The sequence below is a fragment of the Microtus ochrogaster genome, linkage group LG8 (assembly GCF_000317375.1).
Source record: "Microtus ochrogaster isolate Prairie Vole_2 linkage group LG8, MicOch1.0, whole genome shotgun sequence".
In the NCBI taxonomy this organism is placed as follows: Eukaryota; Metazoa; Chordata; class Mammalia; order Rodentia; family Cricetidae; genus Microtus; species Microtus ochrogaster.
In genome coordinates this window covers 26,041,495-26,066,582 of record NC_022033.1, presented here as the reverse complement: position 1 = coordinate 26,066,582, position 25,088 = coordinate 26,041,495, and the positions used below count along the sequence as shown (strand labels likewise).

Genomic DNA, 25,088 nt, shown 5'->3' with positions numbered 1-25,088 from the left:
ACAAGCCACAGTTGGGTTGAACTGCAAGTGGAAGGCATGGCAGGAGGCCCTGTGGCTCAATAGGGAAAAGGGGCTGCGGCCACAATGGTGGGGCTGATGGACAGTGTATCTGTAGGGCCACCTTCCTTGGGATGAATTCTGCAGAAGTCAGAGCTTGTGCCAGGATGAGATGGGATAGGCAGACTCAGAGGCTCCCCATGGAGGTGATGCTCAAGGGAGCTCTGAAGGAAGGGCAGTGTAGGGTGTGGGCCGTGAGACACGCTCCTGGCTCTTGGTTCCCAGTGTCCTAGGCAGGAGGACTCCTCCCAGGCCTTTACCCTCCCTTTCTCCTTGTGCCCACCTCTGATACTATACTGTTGGGCCCCCTGTTGCCGTCTGGGGACACGGATGCAGGTGAGAATGATGTAAGAAGGTTTGGGGTGAAATAAGTTTTTGAGTCCCTGCTTCATGTCAGGGAGAGTTGATAACGACATAAATTCTGTTTTACTGGTGCAAAAGCTGTTTGAAAGAAAAATTGAGCCGGGTGGTGGTGGCGCACGCCTTTAATCCCAGCACTCGGGAGGCAGAGGTAGGTGGATCTCTGGGAGTTCGAGGCCAGCCTGGTCTACAAGAGCTAGTTCTGGCACAGGCACCAAAGCTACAGAGAAACCCTGTCTCGAAAAACCAAGAAAAAAAAAAAAGAAAAAAATTGAGGTATAAGTAAAGGTGGCCTCTTTAAGGTCATAGGGGACATCCACCCTGGCCTTAGCTCCTTTGTATTATGCTAACACTCGCCAGCCCTCCTATTAGGTGGCGCTGGAGCAGGCTGTGTAAAAAAAGAGCTAGCCCACCAGGTGGGACCCATATGCTGTGGGATTGTAGAATGTGGGCGTTTGTAATTGTTTCCCCCCTCAGATTGATAGCTTCTCCAAGGTGCAGCATGGGCAAGGGCCCATTGGCTTGCTCAAAAGTTTGGTGTTTTTTTTTGTCTGGAGGGTTTTGGTGGTGGTGGTGGCGGCAGTGGCAGCGTGTGTGTGTTAAACTAAATATAAGGTCTCTGGGCTGTATACTTCAATATTTCAAAATACTATCAGCACTCCTCTTATTCCCCAAACTTTTCATCATGCCAGACAGACGCTGTGAGTTTACTAAGCATTAGCCCGTTTCCTGTGCAGTTAAGTGGACTCACTCACTGTTTACCCTCCCACATCTGTCTTCATTTTAAGGCTGAGTCTTCTATTTCATGGCGAGGTCACACTTTGCCTATTCACTTCTAGTGGCTTTTCAAGGTGCTAATGGTATATACTGGTCACTCCGGGTATTTGTGTAATAGTATGAGTTTCCAGTCCATGGCCACAGCAGTTTGCAGGCTCTGGTGTCTTGTGGGCCACATCTATCCAACCACTTTCCTTGCCAGATGGGGATGGCCTCTGAAAACAGAAAGATGGGAGCTAGTGCCTGTTTTTTCTAGCAAGTGAGGCAGCATGAGTCTGGGCCTGTAGCCAGGTGACAGTGTTGGTAGCTTCTCATCACAGCTGATTTTGACCTTAGGCTGAAGCCCTAGGATTGCCCTGTGTGTCCTGGGCAGCTCCAGAACCACATACATGGTTGCTTGCTCTAAGCAGGCAGACAAGGGAGTCTACCTCTGTGCCCATGCAGCAGTCCTTAAGCCTGGTGTCTGTGAGGAATGCAGTGACTGTTGGCATGGTACCTGATGAGGAGCAGCTCATCCCTCCAGAGCAAGTGGCCTGAGGTAGGGTAGACAAAGGCTAGACAAAGGCGCCAGGGAGATATTCAGCTTTGTTCCCCAGATCTCAGCTACTTGAGCCTCTCTGGTGCCAGGTTCTACCATGGTTGTATGGGTGGCACCTAGGACTGGTGAGTATCTCCTTCCCAGGTACCCTGAGACAGGAGAGCAGAGTCAGGCCATGAAAGCCCACTGAAAAGGGCGCAGCTGAACGGACCAGGACACACAAAGCCCTAACCCAGGCCTGGAGACCCAGGAGTTAGGGTGGGGGCTGGCAGGGCAGTCTGCAAGGTCACAAGGTTGGAGCCTGGGCAGTGACAAAGGGAAGGCCTGAGCTCTGAAAGGGCACTGAGGACAGCAGACAGCGGTGCAGAGGTGGGGCTTGACAGTTGCTGAGTAGGTGACACCCACCAGTTACCAGTAAACTTCCTTAAGATGTAGCTGGCATGCCAGCACCAGGCAGTGGTCATCACTCATTTGGGGTGGGGCCGGCCCACAGTAGGTTCTCAGGTAATCTGTTTTTCAGTGCATCCTTCTAGACTAGTTGCTAGAGATGCTGTCAGAGAAAAACCCAGCCCATTTACGAAGGGAGAGGACTTAGGCAGTGAGGTCTCAGAGATAGGTTCAGGGGCTTGGGATCAAGCTCACAGGATAAAGGGAGGATGCAGCAGTGTAGCCTGGCCCAGATGACCTGCAGCAGCTGAGGGGGTGCCACTGCACCACACTTTCCCCATCCCCCTCTACTCAGGGCCCTGACTGCTTGATGGGCAGACCGGCCCCGCCCTCAGGCAGCTGAGAGGCTAGTGATTGGCTGCTGCACTAGAGCCTCTCAGTCACCATGGGGACGCTCAGGCGGCACTCATGCCCAGAGCTCAACACTAGGGACTAAATCTTCATAATCTGCTAGCAGTGGGGGTGGGGTTCAGTGCGACCCTGCCTAGGGAAAAGGGTCCCGGGATATGATCAGGGCTCCCTTCGCCACTCCACCCATCCCCTTGCTGGGTTTAGCTGCAGTCTCCAGGGTACCTAAGCACCATTGGCATCCACATGAGTGCTCAGCTGACAGTGACCCCAGGAGGTCTAGAGTAGCTGCTGTGGTCCCAACTAATGCAGCAGGAAGTTGGGGCCTGTGGGAAGAGACCCCTGGAATTTATCTAAAAATGGCTATGTCCTTGGAGCATCCTCGGGTCCTGCAATGCTGCACTCTCCACAGCAGGGGCTCCCACCTCAGGAAAGCAGGAAGACCCCCTGGAAACAGGAGGTGCAGCCCCCCAGACTTGCCAGTTGGCATTGTGCTGTCTGAGGACACTTGGCCAGGCACAGAGGGTAGAGGCAGGGTGGTGTTCTGTGCATAGGCTGCAAGTCTGGCTAGACTGTACAGAAAGGCACCCGTAAATGCGGAGCTGGGCATTAGAGCCGTCTCCTTCCCTGGGTAGAGGAAGGAGAAATTCAAGGGCCTCTGTGTAGAGGGACATGAGGTGGGAGAGGAGGCAGTTCTGAGCAGCCAGAGAAGCCAGTCCTGCAACCCTGGAAGTGTCTAAGGACCTGTGGTGAGCTGCTTGAAGTGGAGCCTCCCTTGAGCTTGTCTCTGGCATCTGTAGGTTTGGAGGTGAAGAGAAACCTCTGTGCTCTGCATATGCTGGTCATGGCCACTTAGCTCCTAGTGGTCCCACTTCCTGACCTCGCCTCAGCTCAGGTGGGAAGCCTGAGGCTCAGTGCAGATGACGGAGGTTCTGGCTAACAGCACAGGCACTCTGAGGCCAGCACACCCAGCGGGGCCTCTGGAGACGGTGGATGCAGGGACAGGGCCTCATGGCCAGGGCTCTCATTCCAGACGACTCCTCCTCTGAGAGCGGCAGCGGCAATGGCTCTTCTACCCTGAACCCATCCACTTCGAGCAGCACACAGGGTGATCCTGCCTTCCCTGAGATGAATGGCAACGGTACTGCAGCCCCCATGGACTTCACTGCCACTGCTGAGGATCAGCCGATCAACTTGTGTGATAAGCTCCCACCAGGCACAGCGCTGGGCACACCGTCCTACCCCTCAGATGGCTGTGGCACTGACGGGCTGCGGAGCCGTGTCAAGTATGGGGTAAAGAGCACTCCTGAGGTGGGTGGGGCTGCAGACTGTGCCTCTGGGTTGTTGGGAGGCTGGAGTGAGGTCATACATCATACATACTGTAGGGCAGTGGGAACTGAGCCAGCCCATGTGTGACATCAACGCAGGGTAGTAGCTGTGGCCATTTTGCCATGGTTTCCTCGAGACACACTAAAATGGCAGATGTGTCCCATATAGGTTTCACTTCTCTGAGAAGTGATGGCTCTTGCCTTGGTGGAGAGATGGCAGGTGATGTTTGTCCCTGTTGTCCCAGAGGCTTACTTCCTTTCTGGGACAGTCTGCTGTAAAGAATAGCAGCAAGTGGTACATGTGGCACAGAAGTACAAGACATTGCTGAGCATAGTAGTCATGCCTGTAATGCTAGTACTCGGAATTGCTTAAAGTGGGGGGGGGGCTGCAGTCTAAAGCAAACCTAGGCTCTACATAGTGACTTCCAGGACAGTCTGAGCTACACAGTGACACCTCCAAGGGAGGAAAAAAAAAACCACTTAGAAAAGGTTCAGTTGTTAAGGTGACCCGAGTTTGATCCTCTGAGTCTGCATAAAGATGGGGGAGAGAACCCCTCTCCAGTTGTCCTTTGACTTGCACACGCATCGTGGTTGTGATTTCCTCCCCGCTGCGCGTGTGCACTCACATACAGACACACACTCACACATACACGCACCCGCACCCACACCTTTTGAAAAGGCAACACAGACCCCATTCCTGGATCTTCAGTCTGCTGTCCCTACTTTTCAGATGATGCAGAAAAGGGGCAAGCTGTCAGAATGAGGGCTGTGGCACTCCTCCCTTGACCAGGCTGATGTGGGTATGGAGGTGGGCAGAATGGGTCCCCAACCATGGCCCGTAATTCCACACATTGTTGTGTGTCATTAAGGTTTCCTGACAGCAGGTGCCAGCTTTCCTGGAGCACCTCTTCAAATCTGCCTCCCTGAACACCTGCCTACTCCCAACAAACTCTTCTGTCCTTGCCTGTCTCTTGCAGAGGGGTGGGACACAAGCCCCAAGACATGATCTAAAGCGACAGAATAGAGTTTTATACCACATGTGTAGCACAGCCATGGGGATCAAGGGAGAAGTAGGTCCAGGGACCAGAGAGAGCAGCTGTTTCAGGGTGGAAGCAAGGTTTGCTTGGCAGAGCCCTCTGCTAGCCACTGCTCCCAGGGCCATATGGCACAAGGGTGTCACTAAGGGCTCCTACAGTTTTCTTATTTGCTCTGGCCCTGGCAGAGGTTCAGCTAAAGAATCACTTGCCGATCTGACATGTCCATGGCACCAGAATGCAGCCCTGTGCCCTGCATGTGTTTTGACTCCACACTTCTGTTCTGGACGGCTGGAGTTCTGCCTCTGTAAGGCTTTGTATGTCATAGCGAGAAGGGCCTGAGGACCAGAGTTGAGCAACAGGTCCTTGTAGGCCAGGCTGTGGCCACCATCACAGTGCCTGACTACGACTGTGTGTCCTTCTGAGCCCAACTTACCCACCACACTAGTGCCGGTCAGGACATGCCACAGGTGCAAACGACAGCAGCCTTGAGCCAGGGCTCTGTGGAGTATTGTAGAGCTGGGGCACAAGGGGCAAGCTAAAGCTGGGAAGCAGGAGAAAGCGGAAGCCATAGTCTGAGGAGGAACAGGCAGTCAGTGCAGGCTTCAACCCAGAAGCCCAAATAGGTCCTAGTACACAGAAGGGAATCCTTTGTGCCCTTCCCGGGTGTGACCACCTTTCCCTATCCTCTGACTGAACCCATTCAAGGTGAGGCAGTACGAGGCAGGCCCTTCCCGCTCTTCTTGAATACCTGCTTTCCCAGGACTTAGAGTAATCTCTTGGGAGATAGGCAAAAACAGCCCAGCCTTCGAGCTGGGGACTGCGCCCTGCTTCATGCCCCCCCCCCCTTTTCCCAGCCCATCTGTTCCTCCCGATAGACAGCACACTCGCTGCTCTGATGGCAGCTCCCTTGTCAACTCAAGGCTGCAGTCCCTTGGGGATCCAGGAGGAGCCCTGGAAGCCCCAACAGAGCCTGGCACACAGAAGAGGCTGGCTTCTTGTCTCCTTCCCTCAACATGGCAGGTCCCGATGTGGACACTGCCACCACACTTTACCCATGGCTTCCAAGAGGCAAGGCCCTTATGTGCTGTTGCAGCCAGGCCTCCTGGCAGTAGCCCAGGGACACTGCAGGCAGAGCTGGTCCTCTTGGTTCATAGTGGGAGGCAGGGTTAACTTACTGAGGAGCTTGCATCTAAGACTCCTGTGGCAGCTGGATGAGCTCACCAGCCTGGTCCCCTAAGCTTACCATGAGAGGTCAAGTAGGCAGCTTTCTGATTTTTCCCTGTCTCTTGCCCTGTTTCAGTCTCCCCCCTACAGCTCTGGGAGCTATGATTCCATCAAGACTGAGGTCAGTGGCTGTCCTGAGGACCTAACAGTGGGCCGGGCCCCCACAGCAGATGATGACGATGATGATCATGATGACCATGAGGACAATGACAAGATGAATGACTCAGAGGGCATGGACCCTGAGCGGCTCAAGGCCTTCAATGTGAGTACCAGGCAGGGCTGGTAAGACAGGGATGAGTCTCAGGCAAGGCCAGCCCCTCCCATGGCCTGTGTCTCCCTAGATGTTTGTGCGGCTGTTTGTGGATGAGAACCTGGACCGCATGGTGCCCATCTCCAAGCAGCCCAAGGAGAAGATCCAGGCCATCATTGAGTCATGCAGCCGGCAGTTCCCTGAGTTCCAGGAGCGGGCCCGCAAGCGCATTCGCACATACCTCAAGTCCTGTCGTCGCATGAAGAAGAATGGCATGGAGATGGTGAGCGTCTCCTCCAGGCCACCCTGGCTTGTGACACCATCATTGTTCTCCAGACCCCTTTACCCTAACTTCTCAGTAGGCCTATTTCACAAATGAGGAATACAGGTCCAGACACCTGCTTTGCCATACCCTGACCCTGACCAGGGCCGTTCCAGCCCAAACACCAGCTCTGTGTCCCTTCTGCCTGCAGACCAGACCCACTCCTCCCCACCTGACCTCAGCCATGGCAGAAAACATCCTAGCAGCTGCCTGTGAGAGTGAGACGAGAAAAGCAGCTAAAAGGATGCGCCTGGAGATCTACCAGTCCTCACAAGTACGTGCTCGTGCTGGCTGCTTGCGGGGTCTCACCCAGGGGGCAGAGGCCAGTGGGCACTGTACACTCACCTGCAGTTGGGTGTGCAGCTGTCACATAGTCCTAGGCTGATGGCATTGTGGGGGCAGAAAGGATGGAGTCAGGCGAGATCCCTGGGGTAAGATGCCAAGGAAAGAGAACCAACAGCATCCCCTAGTTTAAGTCACGTCACTGGGTCCCAGGAACCACAGGACTGTGCTCTGCCTTCCACGTGTCAGGGACGGTGACTAGGCTTGCTGTGCCTTGGGTTCCCAGCACTGTCCTCCCTCTTTTGCAGGACGAACCCATAGCCTTGGATAAGCAACACTCTCGGGACTCCACAGCCATCACCCATTCCACCTACTCACTGCCAGCCTCTGCCTACTCCCAGGACCCTGTGTATGTCAATGGTGGCCTCAACTACAGCTACCGTAGCTATGGGTCCTTGAGCAGCAACCTGCAGCCCTCTGCTTCCCTCCAGACAGGAAATCACAGTAATGGTAAGTAGGGTCAGGCCTGTTCTCCAGATAGTGCCTAGCGTGGTCTGCACAGTAGCCCTTGGGAGGAGAGGGGCGATGGCTCAGATTCCCCGTTAGCAGCCAGTCGTCAGATGAGGTCAGGAAAACCTTGACTCCCTTCTCATCTCTAATGGCATTGCCTTTGCCAGTCACTGCAAGTACCCATCTCTGGTTCACTCCCTGAAAGTCCCCTCCCTGTGAGTTGGTCGCAGAGCCAGGATCTGACCCAGACTTAGCCCGTCCATGCACGGAGCCGCCATTTAAGTCATCTTGGTGATTGTTAGACATTGGGTTCCTCTGCTCCATACCTAAACTGGGCAGCTCGGCAAGTGCTTCCCAGGAGTGTGTGGTACAGGTGCTACCCTGGCAGTGGGAGGAAGACAGAGACAGAGATACCTTCTACACCCTCCTGTAGCATTAGGTATTGTTTTATATGGGAGCGGAAGAGGCATTCAGCCCTTGGCCAGCAGGCACAGTGTGGTCAGGGGAAGTCGGGCTCTGCTGGGGTTGGGAGTTCCTAGGCACAGAAGACTTGGCCTCCATCGTCCTGTTGTAACCCAGTGATGAGAATGTTTCTAGGGCAGGAGGCAGAGGCAGTATGCATCAATGTTATTCAAGGGCCAAGGACTGAAGGGAGTTGGAAGACATCATGTTGCTACTGAAGGGGGCAGGTAGAAGAAAGGGCACTTTCTGGCAGGGGAGCTCAGGACAGTCTAGGACTGTCCCTGAGTAGCCGGTTCCTAGCTGTGGGAGAAAGCCCAGGCCATCTCCACCACCACCGCCCCCCAGACCCCCTTGCTCCACATCTTCATGCTTACTGTGCTCCAGAACTGGAAGGAAGTGCTGGTGTCTGGAAGGTCCTTGCTTGGGCTTAGCCTCTCATCCCTTCTTATGCATCTTAACCTAAAATAAGAGGCTGTCTGGCCTAAATCCCTAGAGCCAGGCCAGAGTGGCGTGCACCCTGGGTAGAATGGCTGACCCAGAGCCACCCTCCTTCCAGCCCCATTGCTGGGGTATCTGAAGTGGGTTTCAGGATTAGGGAGGTTAGAATTCTTGGGGATTGAGGTAGGGATGACCCGGTAACCAGTCATGCCCAGGCAGTACATGCTAAGTCTTCACCCGGTACACGCAGCGTGGCCTGTCTTGGGACTGCAGCTGTGGTGGCTCCCTGGCCTCTCAAGAGGGTGTGGGTCCTGAAAGACAACAATAGCCGTCAGAACTGAGATCAAGGGGTATCCTATCTCTGAACAGCATGCTGGCCATTTTCCTCCTTGCCGGGAACAGCCTTGACCTGCGAGCACAGGTGGCTCCAGTGGTTGGGGAAAACAAGCAGGAGCTGCTGTGTCACAGAGCCATCCCTCCTCTGTCCTGTTTGGTGCAGGCTGGACCCCACAATAACTGTGCCAATGGCTCATCCTCCCCACTTTGCTCATGTTGTCACTTGGAGGTAGGAATGAGCTTTGATAGAATCAGACCCTGCTCCTCGGGCCTGGGGTGCTAGGCAGCTTGTGCCCACACTAGCCCCATAGGGGCCACCAGCAACCCGAGAGTCTGGCTGTAACCAGAGCCTGCATAGGGATGGTCCCACATCATACAGGCTACAGGAAACAGGGATGGGGAGACGTGGGAGAGCTCTCTAAGCAGCCATGAACAATGAGCTGAGATTTGGGAATTGGGGAGGGGGGAGAAGCCTGAGACTACCTCTGACTGTGGCAGGTGGTGGCCTCTGATACCCTGGACATTGCCTAGACCAGAGACAGCCAGAGGGAATCAAGCCTTTGGGCCCTGCACTTGGGATGTTGAGAAACTAGCAGAGGCTACCGACATGGAAGCTAGTCACCTTATTGGTTCTGTTTCTACAACACACAGCCCTTCTCCTTCTTCCTGTGTTTGATTATAACAGACCTAACTGTTCTGCCTTCTCAGTTCCAAGAGCATTGTTATTTATTCATTTGTATTTTTATTTATTTGTTTGTTTGTTTGAGACAGGGTTTCTCTGTGTAACAGTCCTGGCTGTCCTGGGACTCACTCTATAGACCAGGTTGGCCTTGAACTCAGAGATCTGCCTGCCACTTCCAAGTGCTGGGATTAAAGGTGTGCACCACCACTGTTCGGCCATTTATTTTTGTAGTGCTAGAAATTGAACCCAGATTAGCTATTTCACCAATGACCACATCCCCAAGGAAATTTTTTTAGCAAACCATCCACATTCTCTGGTTAGAGGCAAAAAATAACTTTACAAACTGTTCAAATCACAGATGCCAACTTCTTTTCCTAATGAGGGGCTGCACCAGCTTCCTTATAGCAACAGTTGTTTCCAAAATTTATCGCCAGATGTTCCTTCTAATCTAGACGTCTCCAAGACAAGGTTTTGTCCATCTCTACAGTGTAAACTCAGCAATGAACAAGCCTGGCCGTCAAAACCTACAGGGAAGTGGAGACATGCTGATGCCCAGAGGAGCATCTTGTAAGACAGCCTCCAAGATGAAGGATGAGGGCAGGCAGGGGACTCAGGGCAACAGGCAGGAAAGAAGAGCTGCTAGGGTGACAGTGCTCGTCAAAGCACATGGTCTGTCATCTCCAGCTCTCTTCTTTGCTTATCTTCTTGGTAAACATCTACAAGGCTTCTCAAGCTCCTAACACTTCCATGACTACTGGGAATCTATCCCAAAAGTTCCACGCCTACTGAGAAGTCTGTCCTGGTGGGCACCACAGCTAGTCCTCTCCCAGGCTGAAAAGCCTGTCTGCTGGGCTCTGCCTGTGCTTTCCCAAGCTCCATGTAACCTCCTGTTCCCCAGAGGCTCCTGGCTTTGCTTTGGAATTTAAAGTCTGGAGGAGCGAGGGGGCAAAGAAAGACTTGAGCACATACCTACTGAATTCCAATGCTGCAGCCCACCCCGTGGAGAGGCAAAGAGGTGGCTTGTGGTGCCCTTGACTCAGCTTTTAAGAGCTTGGGCTCCTTTGCTGCCACAGTTGGCCAGTAGAGGGCAGACAACAGACAGTTTCTCCAGAAATCCTCTTTGGGTCCTATGGTTTCTATTTCTTCAGCCCCAGCAGCATCAGCCTCCTCACTTGGGACAGAGATCTCAGAGGAAGAGGAGCTGAGGCTCAGCAGACCTTGCCCCTCCTCCATCCACAAGCACCTACAAACCCTCAAGGGGAGAGGTGCTGCCTCTCCAAGCTGTGATGAGGGCTATTCACGGCCACACTGTAACGTGCTATGTTGCATGCCTCCCCTCTCAACTGTCCTTTTTTTAGAGAAATGGCACATGCACCTTGCTGTCCCCCAAACATACCAACAGCTCTTTCTCACAGTGCCTATAGTACAGTTCCTTCCTGGGGCTTCCAACCTTGACCACTACCTGGGGAGAAGCAGGAGTCAGGAGTTAAAGGCATACGTGCTTCTTTGTCTCCAGGTTGCCTCTTTTTTTTCTGGGGACCAGAGCTGGGATTGTGTCTGGTGGGAGTCCTCAAAAGATAGTGAAAGGCATGGGTAGAGGCAGGAAACTAGGTTGGAGCCCTGCTGTGCCTTATGCCAGAGCCTGATGCATGCCACCCCTCAGGCAGGTCCACCATCCACACATTTGCCATGTGGTTGCCAGTGAGGTTCAGCCTAGAATCCTTGTCATGTAAAAGCCCTGTTCTAGATACTGGGATTGCAGCTGTCAGAGAAATAGTCCAGGGTGGTCTCCATCTAATGCTATGCCCAGCCACAGGGAACCCTTCCCAGATACAGGCAGGGACTTCTACTTCCTTTAAAATTTATGGAGTCTAAAACCATCTTTGCATCTCAACAGGGCCCACAGACCTCAGCATGAAAGGTGGGGCCTCTACACCCACCCCTCCCACACCCACCCCTCCCAGCAACAGCACCAGCAGGACCATGCCCACGGCTCAGCTCAGCCCCACAGAGATCAGCGCTGTGCGGCAGCTCATTGCCGGCTACCGAGAGTCTGCAGCCTTCCTGCTGCGTTCTGCGGATGAACTGGAAAACCTCATTTTACAGCAGAACTGACCCCACTGGCCCCAGAATGCACGACACCAGGGAAGGAGGCTGTCCCAGCTTGGACCCAGCTTCCTGCCTCACCAGTTGGTACATTTTCTGAAAGAGGTGGGATCCAAAAGAGCTGTTTCTAGCCACAGTCCGAGCATCTGAGACTTTGGGCACAAGGACACTTTTTTTTTTCCTTTTCCTTTTTTTTTGTTTTTTGTTTTTTTAATTTCACCACACGGGTGCTCTGACCTGCTTGGAAAGAGGCCAATGGGGCAGCTCTAGAAGGATTGGGCTCCCCTGACAAGGCACAGGGGCTGCAGCTCTACTTAGAATTCACCTTCATGGACCCTGATGTTAGAACCCCCATCCCAATTATTACCTTTGAAGTCTTAGGTGAGCAGAATTGCATATTTATTGAGAAGAGCAAACGTGGACCCTTTCTTCCTCTCCCCTTAGTAATTTATTTTTCTGAAATGGATTCTTTTGTGTTTGTACAGATTGCCAGTCTGTGTCTGTCTGATCAGAAGGATGTATCCCTGTACCTAACATTCCATATCACTACACTGACGTGGGCTGGAGGCCAGCAGAGTTAGGCACCAGCTCGCCTTTCGAGTGCCCAGCACACCCTTGGGAAGGCTACCACACTCCACTAGGCTATCTTGTTGCAGATCCCAGTGCTGCCACAGGGACACTGCCAGGAACTGCCAAACAGGAGGACCTCACCCGCACCCACTGCAAACAAAAGCACCCACCCACCCTCCAGAGTTCCAGTCACACGGTCACCTGTATTCTACCTCACACTCCAGCGTGGGCTTTTCCAGGATGTGCTCCAAGTGTGTTCTGAATGGCTGTCTCCCCAACTCCCACACAATGTATCTATCTGCATCAGACCGAGAGTCTTGGCCCTACAAACCAGCAGCTTGCCATTGCCTGGCTCTTAGAGATCTTGGAAGGATGCAGTGCCAGGAGCTGGTCAAGGACCCAGGTCTGATGAGCACAGGCCTCAGCCCCAGATAACCTGCTAGAAGGGCCACTTCTTCATGGCCAGCTCTGTCAGGCACCTGTGTGCCCCAGGGTGGACTGTGCTTCCACCCTCACCTCATGGTGGGAGTAAAGGGGAGTAAAGGGAGTAATTGGTGCAAGTGTGTTTGGGGGGGTACTTGTGTTCTCCTAGGACCAGACTTTCTTGTGGAAAGGCCTGTCCTCTAAGAAACCCAAGTCCCTGGAGTGTGACAAGGGACAAGAAAAAGCTGACCTGGTTTCCTTCCTTCCTGATAGGCACTTCCTCTTGCTCTGTGCAATACCTACCAGTGCTGCTAAAACCAGGGATTCACCCAGACCTCAGCAGGCCAGGGGGCCTCTCCCTCAACACTCTGTAGCCATGACAGCAGCACTCTGCTGCCTGCCCCTGCCCAGAGCTGGCAGAAGCCCTTTTGCCTTTCCTCCCTCAGAGCAAGGAGGCCTCAGGGGAGCTAGGGCTGAGTGGACACTAGGACAGCCACAAAAAGCCACCTTCGATCCCAGAGCAGGTGTCCCTTCCCAGACAGGTGGGCAGGCAGCGCAGCGCAGATTCAGGGCTGCCAGGCAGGGCTCTTCACCCTGCACATGTCCTCCCTGGGGTTAAATGTGGTCTTTTAGATGGCCTCCAATGCCTACCCAGTCACACCACCTCTGCCTTCATGTGCCCGCTCACCAGGCCTCTGGACTGGGCCAGGACACCTGAGCCCCCTTCGTACAGCACAAGCTCCAGTGCCCAGGGCCTCCCCACAGCTGGCCAACCATGTGCCCGGTTCCCCACCTGCTCAGTAAGACTCCTGGATGTTTGAATTTGTGTAAATATTTATTTTTGTGTGTGAATACTACAAAGTAATCAGATCTTTTGCAAAATGTTACCCCAGCAATTTGTGAAAATATTAATGTTAAAAATTGGCAGAGACAATCGCCGCCCTAGAATTTCTGGTATCAATTGCTTACCGTGTTGTTTCTGCCCCCAGAGGCAGTACCCCAGCTAGACACAAATGGTTTGCATTTCTGGAAGACGAGAGAAGAGACTAGGCAGGGACTCCTCCCTCCACCCCCGTGGGACACATCTGTAAGAGTGAGCATGATCTACATCTTAAGTGGTGTTTCCTAAGTGCAAGCAGTCTTTATCAGTCACCATAGCTACTGTCTGGAGCAGCCACCAGCAGCCTGCTCCCAGAGTATGGTATAAGCATAGGTTCTACATGTTTTCAAGAGAAGCAGAACCAGTGCCAGTGCTGATGGCTTCCAGAGGGACTGCAGGACAGTGGATGCTGTCATGCTGACCTGGACTTCCTCCCAGAGAAGCTGTCCCGAAAGCCTCAGAGACAGCCCTATCAGGAGCAAGTTAATATGGACAGAGGATTCTATTACCTGGTTCAGTCAGGGGACTTGTTCTGTTTTACTTTTGTTTTAAAAGATGCAGCTTCAAGCCTTCCCCTTGACTTGGGCCTGCCTTTTCCCGGGAGAGCTCCCCAAAGCCCTGCCCTATAGCCACTTGAGGCTGATGGAAGGTTTAGGGCACAAAGTGGAAATGCAGTGTAGGATACACCAGTGCCAGAGTCCTTGCAGGGCAGATCCTGCAGGTGTCAAGAGAAGTGGTGGATGACCCGCTAGAGCAGTGATGGCGTACATGGCCTTTTCTCGCACCACTCAACAAATACAGTTTATTCCCAAGGATGGTGTTGGGGAGGGGCGGGCAAGCAGGGCGAGGAGGGTCTTAAGAGGACTTGGAACAGATGGAACCCATCTGTCCTTCCCTATTCTCAAGGGCCACATATGACTCCACAGGTGGTTATAGGATTAACTACCAGTTCATTCTCAAAATGCTGCTTTGATCTCAGAGGGTTGATACTTTTAATTTGTAATTTTTTGTAAAACTTTTTACAAGATAGTAAAGTATTTCATCAGAATACCAGTTTCAATCCGTCCGTGGTCTGATTTTTATATAATTTAGTGGTGCTTTAGAAACTTTGTTTTGTTGTTTCTGAGCTCAACAGCTCAATCCTCTCTTGCCTGTATCTACCTAAGACCAATGTGAACCTTTGTATTTTGCTCCTAATTTTGGACTCAGTGGAAGTGTACTGTTTACATGTACAGATGCCCCATCCCTGTGTGTTCTGCAAGACGCGTGCTCGAGGAGGAAGATGCACCTCACTAGCTCATCTGCTTAGCAAAGCCACAAAGCAAAACCTCTCACTTTGTACCCGTTTCCACCTAAAAACAAAACCCTACACCACCTTGAACTCAGACTTGCCAACACACGCTGCCTGGTGGACGCCCTGTGCCTCTATCATGTGTTCACTTAGGAGAGGAATCAAGATAGCACCTTCTATCCGCTGGGTATGAGCTAGCACACAGAGGAGACAGCAAGGCAGGACTTCACTGACCAGCTCTGGGAGGAAGTTCTTTGGGCAGCAGGCAATAGAAGAAGAAAAGAGGACTCATGGGTCTTCGGGAGCAAGCCAGGCAGGATTTAGGGACAACACAAGAAGTCATCAATCTGCTGGCATAACTGAGATGCGTGTTGGAAGAGCATAAATTCCATATCAGGTGAGACTGTGACTTTCAGTGCAGATGGTACAAGCACTTCTTCAGGGTTCCCATCACCTCTGGGGAGGGTCAGGGGCTCCAGACAGTAAGCATAAGGCACTTACCGCAAGCAGTGGATGGCACCAACTTTTAAAGGTGACTTTATTAATCAATGGTTTCACCGCTAAATTATATTTTTACAGATATGCACCTATGCAACTTAATGTGGCTCTTCTAAGCAGGTGAGGACCTCCTCCTCAATGCTCTATAAAGTGTTTGTGTTCTGTAGAGTTCCCAGTAAATGTGGCTTAATACTTTAATTCTTAGGATGTGTCTTTCTACGTGATGCGGCTACTAAATTCTGTTTTGTTTGTGGAATGACTAGCACAGGCCGATGCCCTCTTTCCCTCACTTACCAGAAGACCAATGAGCTGTTAATGAGCGGTTATCTCCATGGTATTACTGCTAAATGCACTGATGTCATAAGTATGTGGAACCCTTTTCCTTTTGAAACTGTGTATCATATACCAGACTGAATCTACTTAATAAACACTGAACAACAAACCCAAAGCTGAGCTTTGCCTGTGTCCCACCTCCAGCAACATTGTCAACCTTTCTTGGTCCTTCTGAATCTAGTCTGGAGACATCTCCCTACCAATAGAGTTCACCTTTTCCTAGCTATAGTGGGCTCACAGACATACATCATCAATAGGTTTCCATTATGGCACCGAGCCTGTTAGAAAAGGAGGGAAGGGTGCTTTTCCACTGTGCCGAGCACTGGTGGCAGGTCTCCTGCCATGCAGCCAAGTTTCACAGTCACCTTGTTCCCCCTAGAGGGCTACACAGCTGTGTGACAGCAAGGCCTGTGCTCTCTCCTGGTAGGCAGGTGCCAGGCCAACTGACTGAGTCTGAGTTCATAGCAACCCCCAAAGAGCCTGGAAAACTCCTAGTCCTCAACATCCAGTAACTTGACATCCAATTCTAGGCAAAACCCTACTCCTACCTTGAAAGCAAACAAAGGCCACTTTCCCTAGTATTTGTTTACATAGTTTCCACCCTATTAGTCATTTTTAGGTTAAGCTTTTAGGAATCGCTACAGAAACAAGTTGACTATCATAAGTTTGAAGGAAATTTTGAATGCAAAAGTTAAAAGCAAAATTTTTACTATGAAACTGTATATGCAGATATAAGCAGGCTTTTGTTTTGATTTTTCAAACAGAATCTCTACATAGCCCTAGCTGTCCTGGAACTCAGATCTCTGATCTGCCTGTCTCTGCCACCCAAGGACTATGATTAAAGGTATGCCCAGCACACCTGGCTACATTACCAGTTACTAAAACATAAATTCCGTGAAGCAGCCAAATGCTCACATTAATGGCTGAGTGTAAGGAGTCTGCAACCCTCACCGACTACATACCTGAGCTGTGCAGATAGGGTTAGGTATGGCATAGCATAATATGTGCCTCCTCACCTCATCTTTGCCAGATACGGGTGCCAACAGCCAGCAAATCCTCAGTAATGCCAAGGGAAGTTTCCATCCTGCCAAAGCAAGGGACCACAAAAGCCCCACGACCCTTGACTGTACCTAAAGAACAAGATCGTGCAGGGCCTCGTGGCTTCTCAGCCATCAGAAAACACTTACCTCCCCAGTGAGGCTGCTCCTCCTCAGAACACAGGAATCCCAGGGGAAGCAGCTGGAGTACAGAAAACACTGGATCGTTTTCTTGCTTCTTTAGGTGGTACATCAGACCTCACTGCTGTCAACAGTTGACACAAGACATCATCAAATGGGAAATGCCATCCTAAGCAATGACAAGTTCACATAATACTGGCAAACCTTCCCTTCATCCACTCGGGAAAAACACACATGCTGTCCTTTTAAATTACCTGGAAAGCCTCAGTAGAGGGCTAGCCTAGCATGCACAAAGCTCTGGATTTCATCACCAGTACCCACATAACATGGTGACTGGTCCATGCCTAGCACCTGGGAAGTAGAGGCAGGACCAAGCCTGGGATAGATCCTGTGAAAAATATAATACCACTGGGTGGTACATGCCTTTAATCCTAGCACTCAGGAGGCAGAGGCAGGCAGAGGGTTCTTAGCTGACAGCTATCCTGGTCTATACAGTGAATTCCAGGCAATACAGAAGGTCTCTACTTGAGACCTTATCTTAAAAAGCCCAAAACACCCCTCAAACACAATAAAACAAAAGCAAAAACAACACATGGGTGAGCACAGTACTTAGAAAATCTTTCAGTCTTTGCGAAGGTCTATCTCCCGCCATCCCTTTTATGAATTCAGTCTAATTAGGCTTACCATCCAGGAGCTATTACACAGAGGCAGGTTGTATGCATTATTAGAGTGCAGCAGGTGCACTCCCCAGGAGTGTGCCCAGAACAAACACCCATCTACTGAGGCAAGACAGTACCCCAACATTAGTAGGCCAGATCAATGTAAAATGGAGACAAGTGTGAGTGCTGCCCATTTTGGGGTGTAAAGTAGCTGTAGAGAGGTTACAAGCCCCACCTTCTCTACAGGTCCTAACAGGGAAATTCAGTATGGGAACTCACCCCTTTCAAATGAGGTTCTATTTTCTCTTTATTTTTTCATGGCAGGGTTTCTCTGTGTAGTCTTAGCTGTCCTGGAACTCTGTAGACCAGGCTGGCCTCAAACACACAGAGACCTGCCTACTTCTGCCTCCTGAGTGTGGGACTCAAAGGCCTGCATCACCACTGCACGGCAGAAGCTCTAGTTCATCCAGAGCATGTTAGCTGGCCAGAAAGACATCGTGTATACCTTGTGCTTTCCTTAGCTTGGTTGTCCAATCTCAGCGCTGCACCAGACAGCTATAGAGTGAGGCTGAACACTGGGTGCCATCTCATAGCCTGCCTGGCACTGCCACCTCAGCACAGCCCACAGGCCTGGATCCTGAGCCTCCTCTGAGGCGATGGTGAAACGTGATAGCAGCTACTTCAACTCTCAGGTTTGTGGAGCTGTTAATCCTGGCTTGGCATTAAGTACCTCCCAGGTGGCAAGCGTGCTAATCACTCCATGTCGATACAACTAGCACCCACATTTGGGCAAGACAGTGGCAGGTAAAGTGCTATGTTATGTCCAAGCCCACAGAGTGTTTTACGTGATACAGCCCATCCTCTGCCTCATATATGATACAAGTGACACGATCTGTCCCCAGCAGAGTCTAAACTGAAGACATGAGGGACGACTAGACATGGTAGCATGCAGAGGCATGAGAATAAATCTTCACCAGCAGGGGCTTGCATCACACAGTACAAATGTTCAACAGGAGCTAGAAAACTTGTGCTCAAGTGCCCATGACTCTCCCATTCACAGATATTATGCTTAGGTTCACTTCCATCACCTCAATTCTGCTTAGTTATGTTTGAATACAATCATAAAATCGTGCACTTGGGCACTCCTGGAGCACCGAGCATCTTTCAGGCTGCTCAAGCAGCAGTGACCCTGAATCGTCTCACACTATGACAAGGTCAGGACAAGTCACTGCCAGGAGGTTACCAATCATGGGAACCCATATGGAGATCTCCATTTGAGGCAGGTGGTTTGAATGAGTTCCTGGAAGGAGGAAGTAAGCCCTTTAAAGTTCCCATCACTTCTATTAGCTTTCTGGTTCTACTACATCCAGTGGAAATGCTCATCAAATCAAGAGATCAAAGACCAGTGGAGCTGCCAATCCATTGTGCAAAGGATCCATCAAGAGGACCCTGTCCAGCTCTTACTTTACCAAACCACCCCATACTAACAGGCAGCCACAAAGGACAGGGAGACAAGTACAGGTTGTACAGGTTTATTTTTTCCAATACCAATGAGACATACAAGAGCAGCGCTTTTCTGAGCAGCCCCATTGTCAAGTTTCACTTCTGAGACGGCAAAGGTCTTAGAAGAAGACTGGACACGCTTGGCTCCTGCTCCTGGTCTTTGGTAGAAGAGACTTATGAGCACACAACATGAACTCGGCCAATACTGAATCTGTATCCCATCACTACCAGCTCCTCACTCACACTTGATGGACACCCTTCCCCCAAAAGACAGTCACCTCAGATGAAATGGAGGGGCAACTTATGGAGAAAAGTGAAATTCGCTCAAGGCACACAAATTTTCATACTTCATACAGTAGCACTCACACAGGAGACAGCTAAATTAAACAAGGGCTCCCAACCTTCAAGTGAAGATACAAGAAACGGCAGGGACTGGGATGAGGCCAAATTCTACTTGATGGAAACGTGTTAGGAGAGAGGCAGGCAGCAAGCATGGCTTTGTTCCCCTGAAATCTGTCAAAAGTAAGTTGAAAGAAGCCTAGCGATCCCTAATATTGCTTTGACAGGTGACGACCTTGGAGCCAGATCCAAAAGGCCTGTCTAGGGGCCGCCCAAGGAACTCACCCATGAATCCAGAAGCACTGAACACTGGTGATGGTGATTTGTCATATATGGCAGCGGAGCAGCCACTCAAGGCTGGAAGGGAATAGATACAAGGAACAAGACATGTCTGCTCAGTGGTGTGTGAGCAGCTGTCTGTGGCGCTAGAGGCTGTGGGAGATTCCCTGGTGACAGGTGACAAGGCACAGGGCCAACCATAGGTCACAAGTCAGTAACTTCCTTCTCACATCAGACAGCAGCACAGCACTCAGTGGCTCTGACAATTGGTGCACAGAAGTAAACAACACCATTTTAATCAAGGGTGCTGAAGACGTAAAATAAGGAAGAGATGGTCATGTTCTCTGTACAATACATCCATTTACAGAATTGGCCGGTACTGTGTACAACATATAAATACAAGGTAAAACATTAGAGGTGCATAGAGCATACTTACAGAAGCCAAAAAGTTCACTTTATACATCCAAGAATAGAGTTAAAAATATAAAAATAAGAAACAAGACTGCTTGGAAATGTAAAATGACTTTCACATACACAGGTGCATGGGTGCCCGCTCCCACGGTCAAATGTGACGGGGTGGGTAGTAAGCAGGAGTCCCCTGCAAACATATGTACAGTTGACTTTCGAGGTCTACAGATAGCATTTCCATAGCAGACAGCCCTATTTCCATACCCCATTGTTCAAGAAGGGCTATTCAAGCTTCCAAAAGAATCTGTGGATCCGTGGGTTACAGACAGATAAAAGTTCCAAACTGGGTAAAGCACCAGAACCAAAGGTCAACTTGGCTCCATCAACTGGCAAATGACAGAAATATGACATCAAGATCAGCAGGTGTTTGATCCCCTGGTGGGCAATGACGGAAGTTACTTTAACCCTGTGTGGCTTCTGCAACCATCAATTCCCCAAGCAAAGTAGCAGAAGATGGCAGGGAGGGGCAGTGGAAGACTGACATTCCTGCTCAGTTCAGGTAGGTGAGTTCCATCCATGGAGAACCCAACCTTCCTGCTTCAATTTCAAGTCCATCTGGGTGTCAGACAGGTTGCCCTGCCACACTGCACTGCCTGACTCCAAGAGGGTTAGGCTGGCTGGTTGTAGGCAACCACAAGTCCACCCGGCCCCTTGAAAACCCTCCCAGCAAGACTAGAAGGGTGTCAAGTGACAGAGCGCTCAAACACTATAAATTTTAGGGGAAGGCAAGATTTATCTTGCCTAGAGATAGTTCTTTTTAGCAAGGATTTTCTGTATACAGATTTAAGATCAACCATTATTAAAATACACACACTAAGTGTACAATGTTTCCAATGGCCATAATTTATTATCTCACCACAAGGCACAATACACAGAGCTTTGAGGGTCCAATGCAGTCATCATGGCAGAATGCTCCACAGCCTTGGCACATGATCATGGCTTTCAGGCTGCATGCACACTGGAGAGATATGCTTTCCACTGCACTGCTGTCAGTGAACATTTGCAGGGAGAGTGATGCAGTGTGGCCTGCACCAAAGCTGGCTTTGTGGCTCAGCTGCACCACACTGCCAGCAAGTCCTTTGGGAAAGGTGGCAGAACTGGAGGAGTAATTAAAGCTGGTGGGACTCAGCTGAAGTTTAGAGAACTTCCCATACAAAGCCTGCTTGATGTTGAGTTGGGAGGGGATGGAAGAAGGCTCCAGGGGCTGACTTAGCCCTTTCCCTGGCTCTCTGGGTAATTTCCAGAAAGGCAGGTCTACAACAAAAGGCATCCCTTGCAAGTGACCCACTAGTTCCAGAGGACTATAACCTGCAGCTTTTCTATTCTCTGCATCTGTTTTAAGGGGACCCCTTGAGAATATCTGCTCAGTCTTGATGCCACCAGGAGAATCAGGCGATGGCTTCGGCGTCCAGTCTTCCCTTGCAGTCTGTATGCCATCAGATACTGAGTTTTTGCTTGGTTCTATCTTCCTACTAGGAAAAACTGGAGGGACCTCAGCAGGTAGTGGTGTCTGCTCTTCAGACCTGGGGCACTGAAGGGTGGGAAATGTATTCCTAGGACCAAATAGTTTCTTCTCTTGACCACCAGCATTGTTCTGATCACTCAGGGTCCTATCTGTCTGCTCAGGACCAAAAGAGAGGCTCACATTTGCAGAGGAGAAACATGGCACTTCGGAGGTAGTGTGATTCCCTGGACACTGGCCTGGGGCAGTACCAGGATCACTGCCTTGGGACTGGGAATGGGCTTCTTTCTGCTCTTCACAACGGAAAGAAGAGAAATGATCTTTGGAATCTATTTCTTCCAGGTTGCCAGAGGAGGATGTCAGTTCTGCCAATGGATGCTGAGAGTCTAAACTTGGAACCATTTTGGCAATCTTCTGGGGCATTCCAAGAGCCTGGGAGGCTTTTGCCCTTCCAAGACCTGCATAGCACTGGGCCAGAAGAGACTCCTTCCAAGCCAGTGCAGAACCAGGGCTGCTTCTGGCAACTAGGTGATTGTCTTCCCCAGTACCTTGTACAGAGCCTCTACCCTGGCTCTGCTCTCTAAGTGGCAGCTGGGGGGATTCTGGCTTGCTGCCTCTATGACCTGGAGGAAGAACTTTTTCCAGAGGCAAGTTACCATGCAGCAGGTGCATCACAAGAGGGTTGGTAACCTCCACTGAAGAAGCAGGCTTAGGTGGGCACATGAACCTGGGCTGGCACTCAGTACTGGACAGCAGCAGGGACTCTGAGATCTTGTGTGGGACTGCACATACTCTAGACACCCAGCTCTGAGAAGCTGCTATCCCTTCTGTCCTTCTAAGCACACTTAGGTTACTGCTCACCTTGGACAGTGAGACGTATGAGTCCCCATCCTGCTTTTCATTCCTGCCCATCAACAACCCCTTTGCCACTGTGGTTTCACTTGAATCAACCTCACTGCTGTCCTCAGTGAGGTGGCCTTCCGAGTCAGAGGCTGTATCTGTGGACTCGTTGTGAGGACTGGGTGTTGCAGAGATGCCATTCATCTCCAGCCTTTCCAGGTCTACTTGCTCACTGTCACTGCCAGCACTGGCCACGGTTCCTGGAGGTGCTGTCCAGAGTGAAGCGCAGCTCTCAGGGTGGGGCACACTTTCTGTGGCTGCCAACTCCCCAGGCATGGCAGAAATGAGGGGAACAGCTCTTTTCCACTCTTCTCCATCCCGGGGCTCCAGAAATGGTGCATTTTCTCTGGATTCTGACTCAGAGTCTTTCACTACATCATAATTTGACAGAATGGGTACCCAGGAGGCAGCACTGCCAGATGCAAAAGCCTCAGTTTTCAAAGATTCTTGTCTATCACTTTCCCTTAAGAGGGGGCCTGTGTCACCAAGTCCTAATTCATCATCAGCATGTTTATTCTCTAGGTACTTAGCCAATGACAATTCAGATATAAAAGCAGGTGTCACATTTACAAGCTCTTCCACACTGGGAATATCATCAAAGGCCTGATCCTTTCCTCCTCCTACATCTCCCACCAGAGACTGCACAGGATTCACTGAGGGGACAGCGCATCCTTCATCCTCACTACCCCTCTCCAAGGAAGGGGTACCAGACTTGCACTCAGTTCTACCATCTAGAAGCAACTTAGGCTGCTCTGAGAGCTTCTCAGCCACTGGAGTCTGGGAGGACAGTGGTGGCAAAGCTTGGCATGGCTGGTCTCCAGTGGGAGCAACAGGGGGTTGGGAGGCATCTTCCAGCCCACTTGTAAGCACACCTGGGGCCCTCTGCAACAGGCAGCACTCCTCCTTTCTGAGTGAAGCCAAGTTCTCTCCTCTGGCTCTGGGCATGACAGCTTCAGCAGGAGTGTGCTCTTCACTCAGAGGACAAGGCGGCAGTAGTTGTGTTCGCTGTAGATTTGGCGCACCCTTTCCAGAGGTGCTTGGGGCTCCCCTGGGCTCAGAGTGGTCACAGGCCTCACCACCATCACCACTGCCGCCGCCTCTGCCACCTCCCTCATCGATGGCCCCACTGCTACCTCCACCCGGGCCACCCCCCCCTCCGATGGCAGTGGTGGCCGCCTCTCGATGGCAGTGGTGGCCTCTCGCCCCTCGGGCCTGCAAAGCACGGGCTTTAATGTCTGCAAGGGTCCTGGCACCAGTCCAACCCCGGCAGGAGGACTCTGTGATGGGGACGATCCGGGGGCATATCTGGTAAGTGGGCCGACCTTTAGCCACCCAGGGTGGTTTGATACGTGAAAGTTGAATCTGCAAGAAGCATAAATAGCACTTTTAACAGGGTGGTCTGAACTAGGAAGTACATAGCAAAACTGGAACATAAGTTATCTTAGAGGTCATGGCCTAGAAAACTCAGTTTCCTAAAAATTAAAATAATCATAGTCAAATGGCAACCCATGACACCACTTCATTCTGAGAAGGTTCTACTAAAGAGCTATTTATGCTGCATTAAAATCTCCCCATCTTTTTCCCTCCTTCGAAATTTGTTTCATTTATTAATTGTGCATACGCAGTATATATGCCACAACCACATGTGGAGGTCAGTGGACAACTTGTAGAGTTAGTGTTCTCCTTCTGCCCTGAGTCCCAAATCTAGGTCATCAGGTTTGGCAGCAAGCTCCTTTACTCACTGATACAAAGTTTTACCAAAGCTGGCTTTGAACTGGTAGCAATCCTCCTACTTTCGCTTTCCAAGTGCCAGGATTGTATGGGTGAGCCAGCAAACACACTTTTCAAATTTAATTTCTAATTAGGCCTTGTGACACATAATAAAACAGTAAAAACTTCAGAGGATTTGGACCTCAAGATAATTTTAATCAAAGTGAAGAAAAGAAATACATCGTCCTAAGTCAGTCCTGGAGAGCTTTCTCACAGAAAGTTCCGTACCCCATGTAATTCATGCCAGGGCCTGAGGGCCTCTGCTCTTGCCCTTCTCCCTGTCCCTGACAAAAAGCTTTACAATCTCATTACCCTCAAAAGAAATCTGGCACTTGGGACTCTAGGTACCAAATTCTCTTACCCGGATGGGCGGGACTTTGGGCTCCTCTTTAGTGGGCTGTGGCTTTTCGGTGTGAACACTTTCAATTGTGTTACGAAAGGACTGACGATCTTCAAGCCGGGGCTTCTTTTCGGGAAAGGACGTGGAGGCTGACGGCTCAAAGGATTTCCTCTTCTGATCCTTTGTCTCTTGAGCCACAGTGTCCTGAGGTAAGCTAGGGATTCTGTCTGGAGATGTAGAGGTACATGCCAAACTGTCTGTTTCTGCTTGGATCCGGGAAGTCACAGATTCACTGGGACACTTAGGACCCTCCTGTCTGGATGCTGCGGAGGACACATCCGGTCCAGGGGGACTGCTCATCCCTTTTGAGTCAGTCTTAGCATCCCCATCTTTGGAGAGTAAGACATCTGGTGCAGAATTTGCATCCTTAGCAACCCCTGCTTGTTCTGGCTCCTGTTTTTTGTACAGATTCCTTCTGGATCTGGTTCGGAGATCGGGCCGAGAACGTTTCTTAAAGTGCCCATCCCGTTGACGTGTAGTGGGCCCACGCTGCCCACGCTGCGGCCGTGCTGATTCTCTTGGGACACACAATCCACTCTTGGTTTTGGCCTCCTCCTGACCCACTTTTTGCTGCAGTGATTCTTCTTTGGTCAAACCCAATCTGCAAATCAAATTCACACCATCAATTATA

At 50.9% G+C, this 25,088-nt stretch overlaps 2 protein-coding genes across 4 annotated transcripts in view; one reads left to right on the top strand and one right to left on the bottom strand.

Annotated features, from left to right (window-relative positions):
- The window catches only part of Nol4l (nucleolar protein 4 like), a 124,804-nt gene extending 109,176 nt beyond the window's left edge, over window positions 1-15,628 (top strand). For 2 of the 3 annotated variants that reach the window (XM_005363227.3, XM_005363228.3), the window contains 6 exons: window positions 3,561-3,838; window positions 6,193-6,378; window positions 6,458-6,649; window positions 6,840-6,962; window positions 7,279-7,480; window positions 11,296-15,628. In XM_005363227.3, coding sequence (XP_005363284.1) covers window positions 3,561-3,838; window positions 6,193-6,378; window positions 6,458-6,649; window positions 6,840-6,962; window positions 7,279-7,480; window positions 11,296-11,513 — 1,199 coding nt within the window. In that variant the 3' untranslated portion in view covers window positions 11,514-15,628. The remainder of the gene's footprint in view (window positions 1-3,560; window positions 3,839-6,192; window positions 6,379-6,457; window positions 6,650-6,839; window positions 6,963-7,278; window positions 7,481-11,295) is intronic. The other variant, XM_026787062.1, reaches the window with a different exon arrangement.
- A 3,209-nt stretch (window positions 15,629-18,837) lies between these two features.
- The window catches only part of Asxl1 (ASXL transcriptional regulator 1), a 73,275-nt gene continuing 67,024 nt past the window's right edge, over window positions 18,838-25,088 (bottom strand). The window contains exons 12-13 of the mRNA XM_005363226.2: window positions 24,419-25,058; window positions 18,838-23,649 (exon numbers count right to left, since the gene is read on the bottom strand). Coding sequence (XP_005363283.1) covers window positions 20,773-23,649; window positions 24,419-25,058 — 3,517 coding nt within the window. The 3' untranslated portion in view covers window positions 18,838-20,772. The remainder of the gene's footprint in view (window positions 23,650-24,418; window positions 25,059-25,088) is intronic.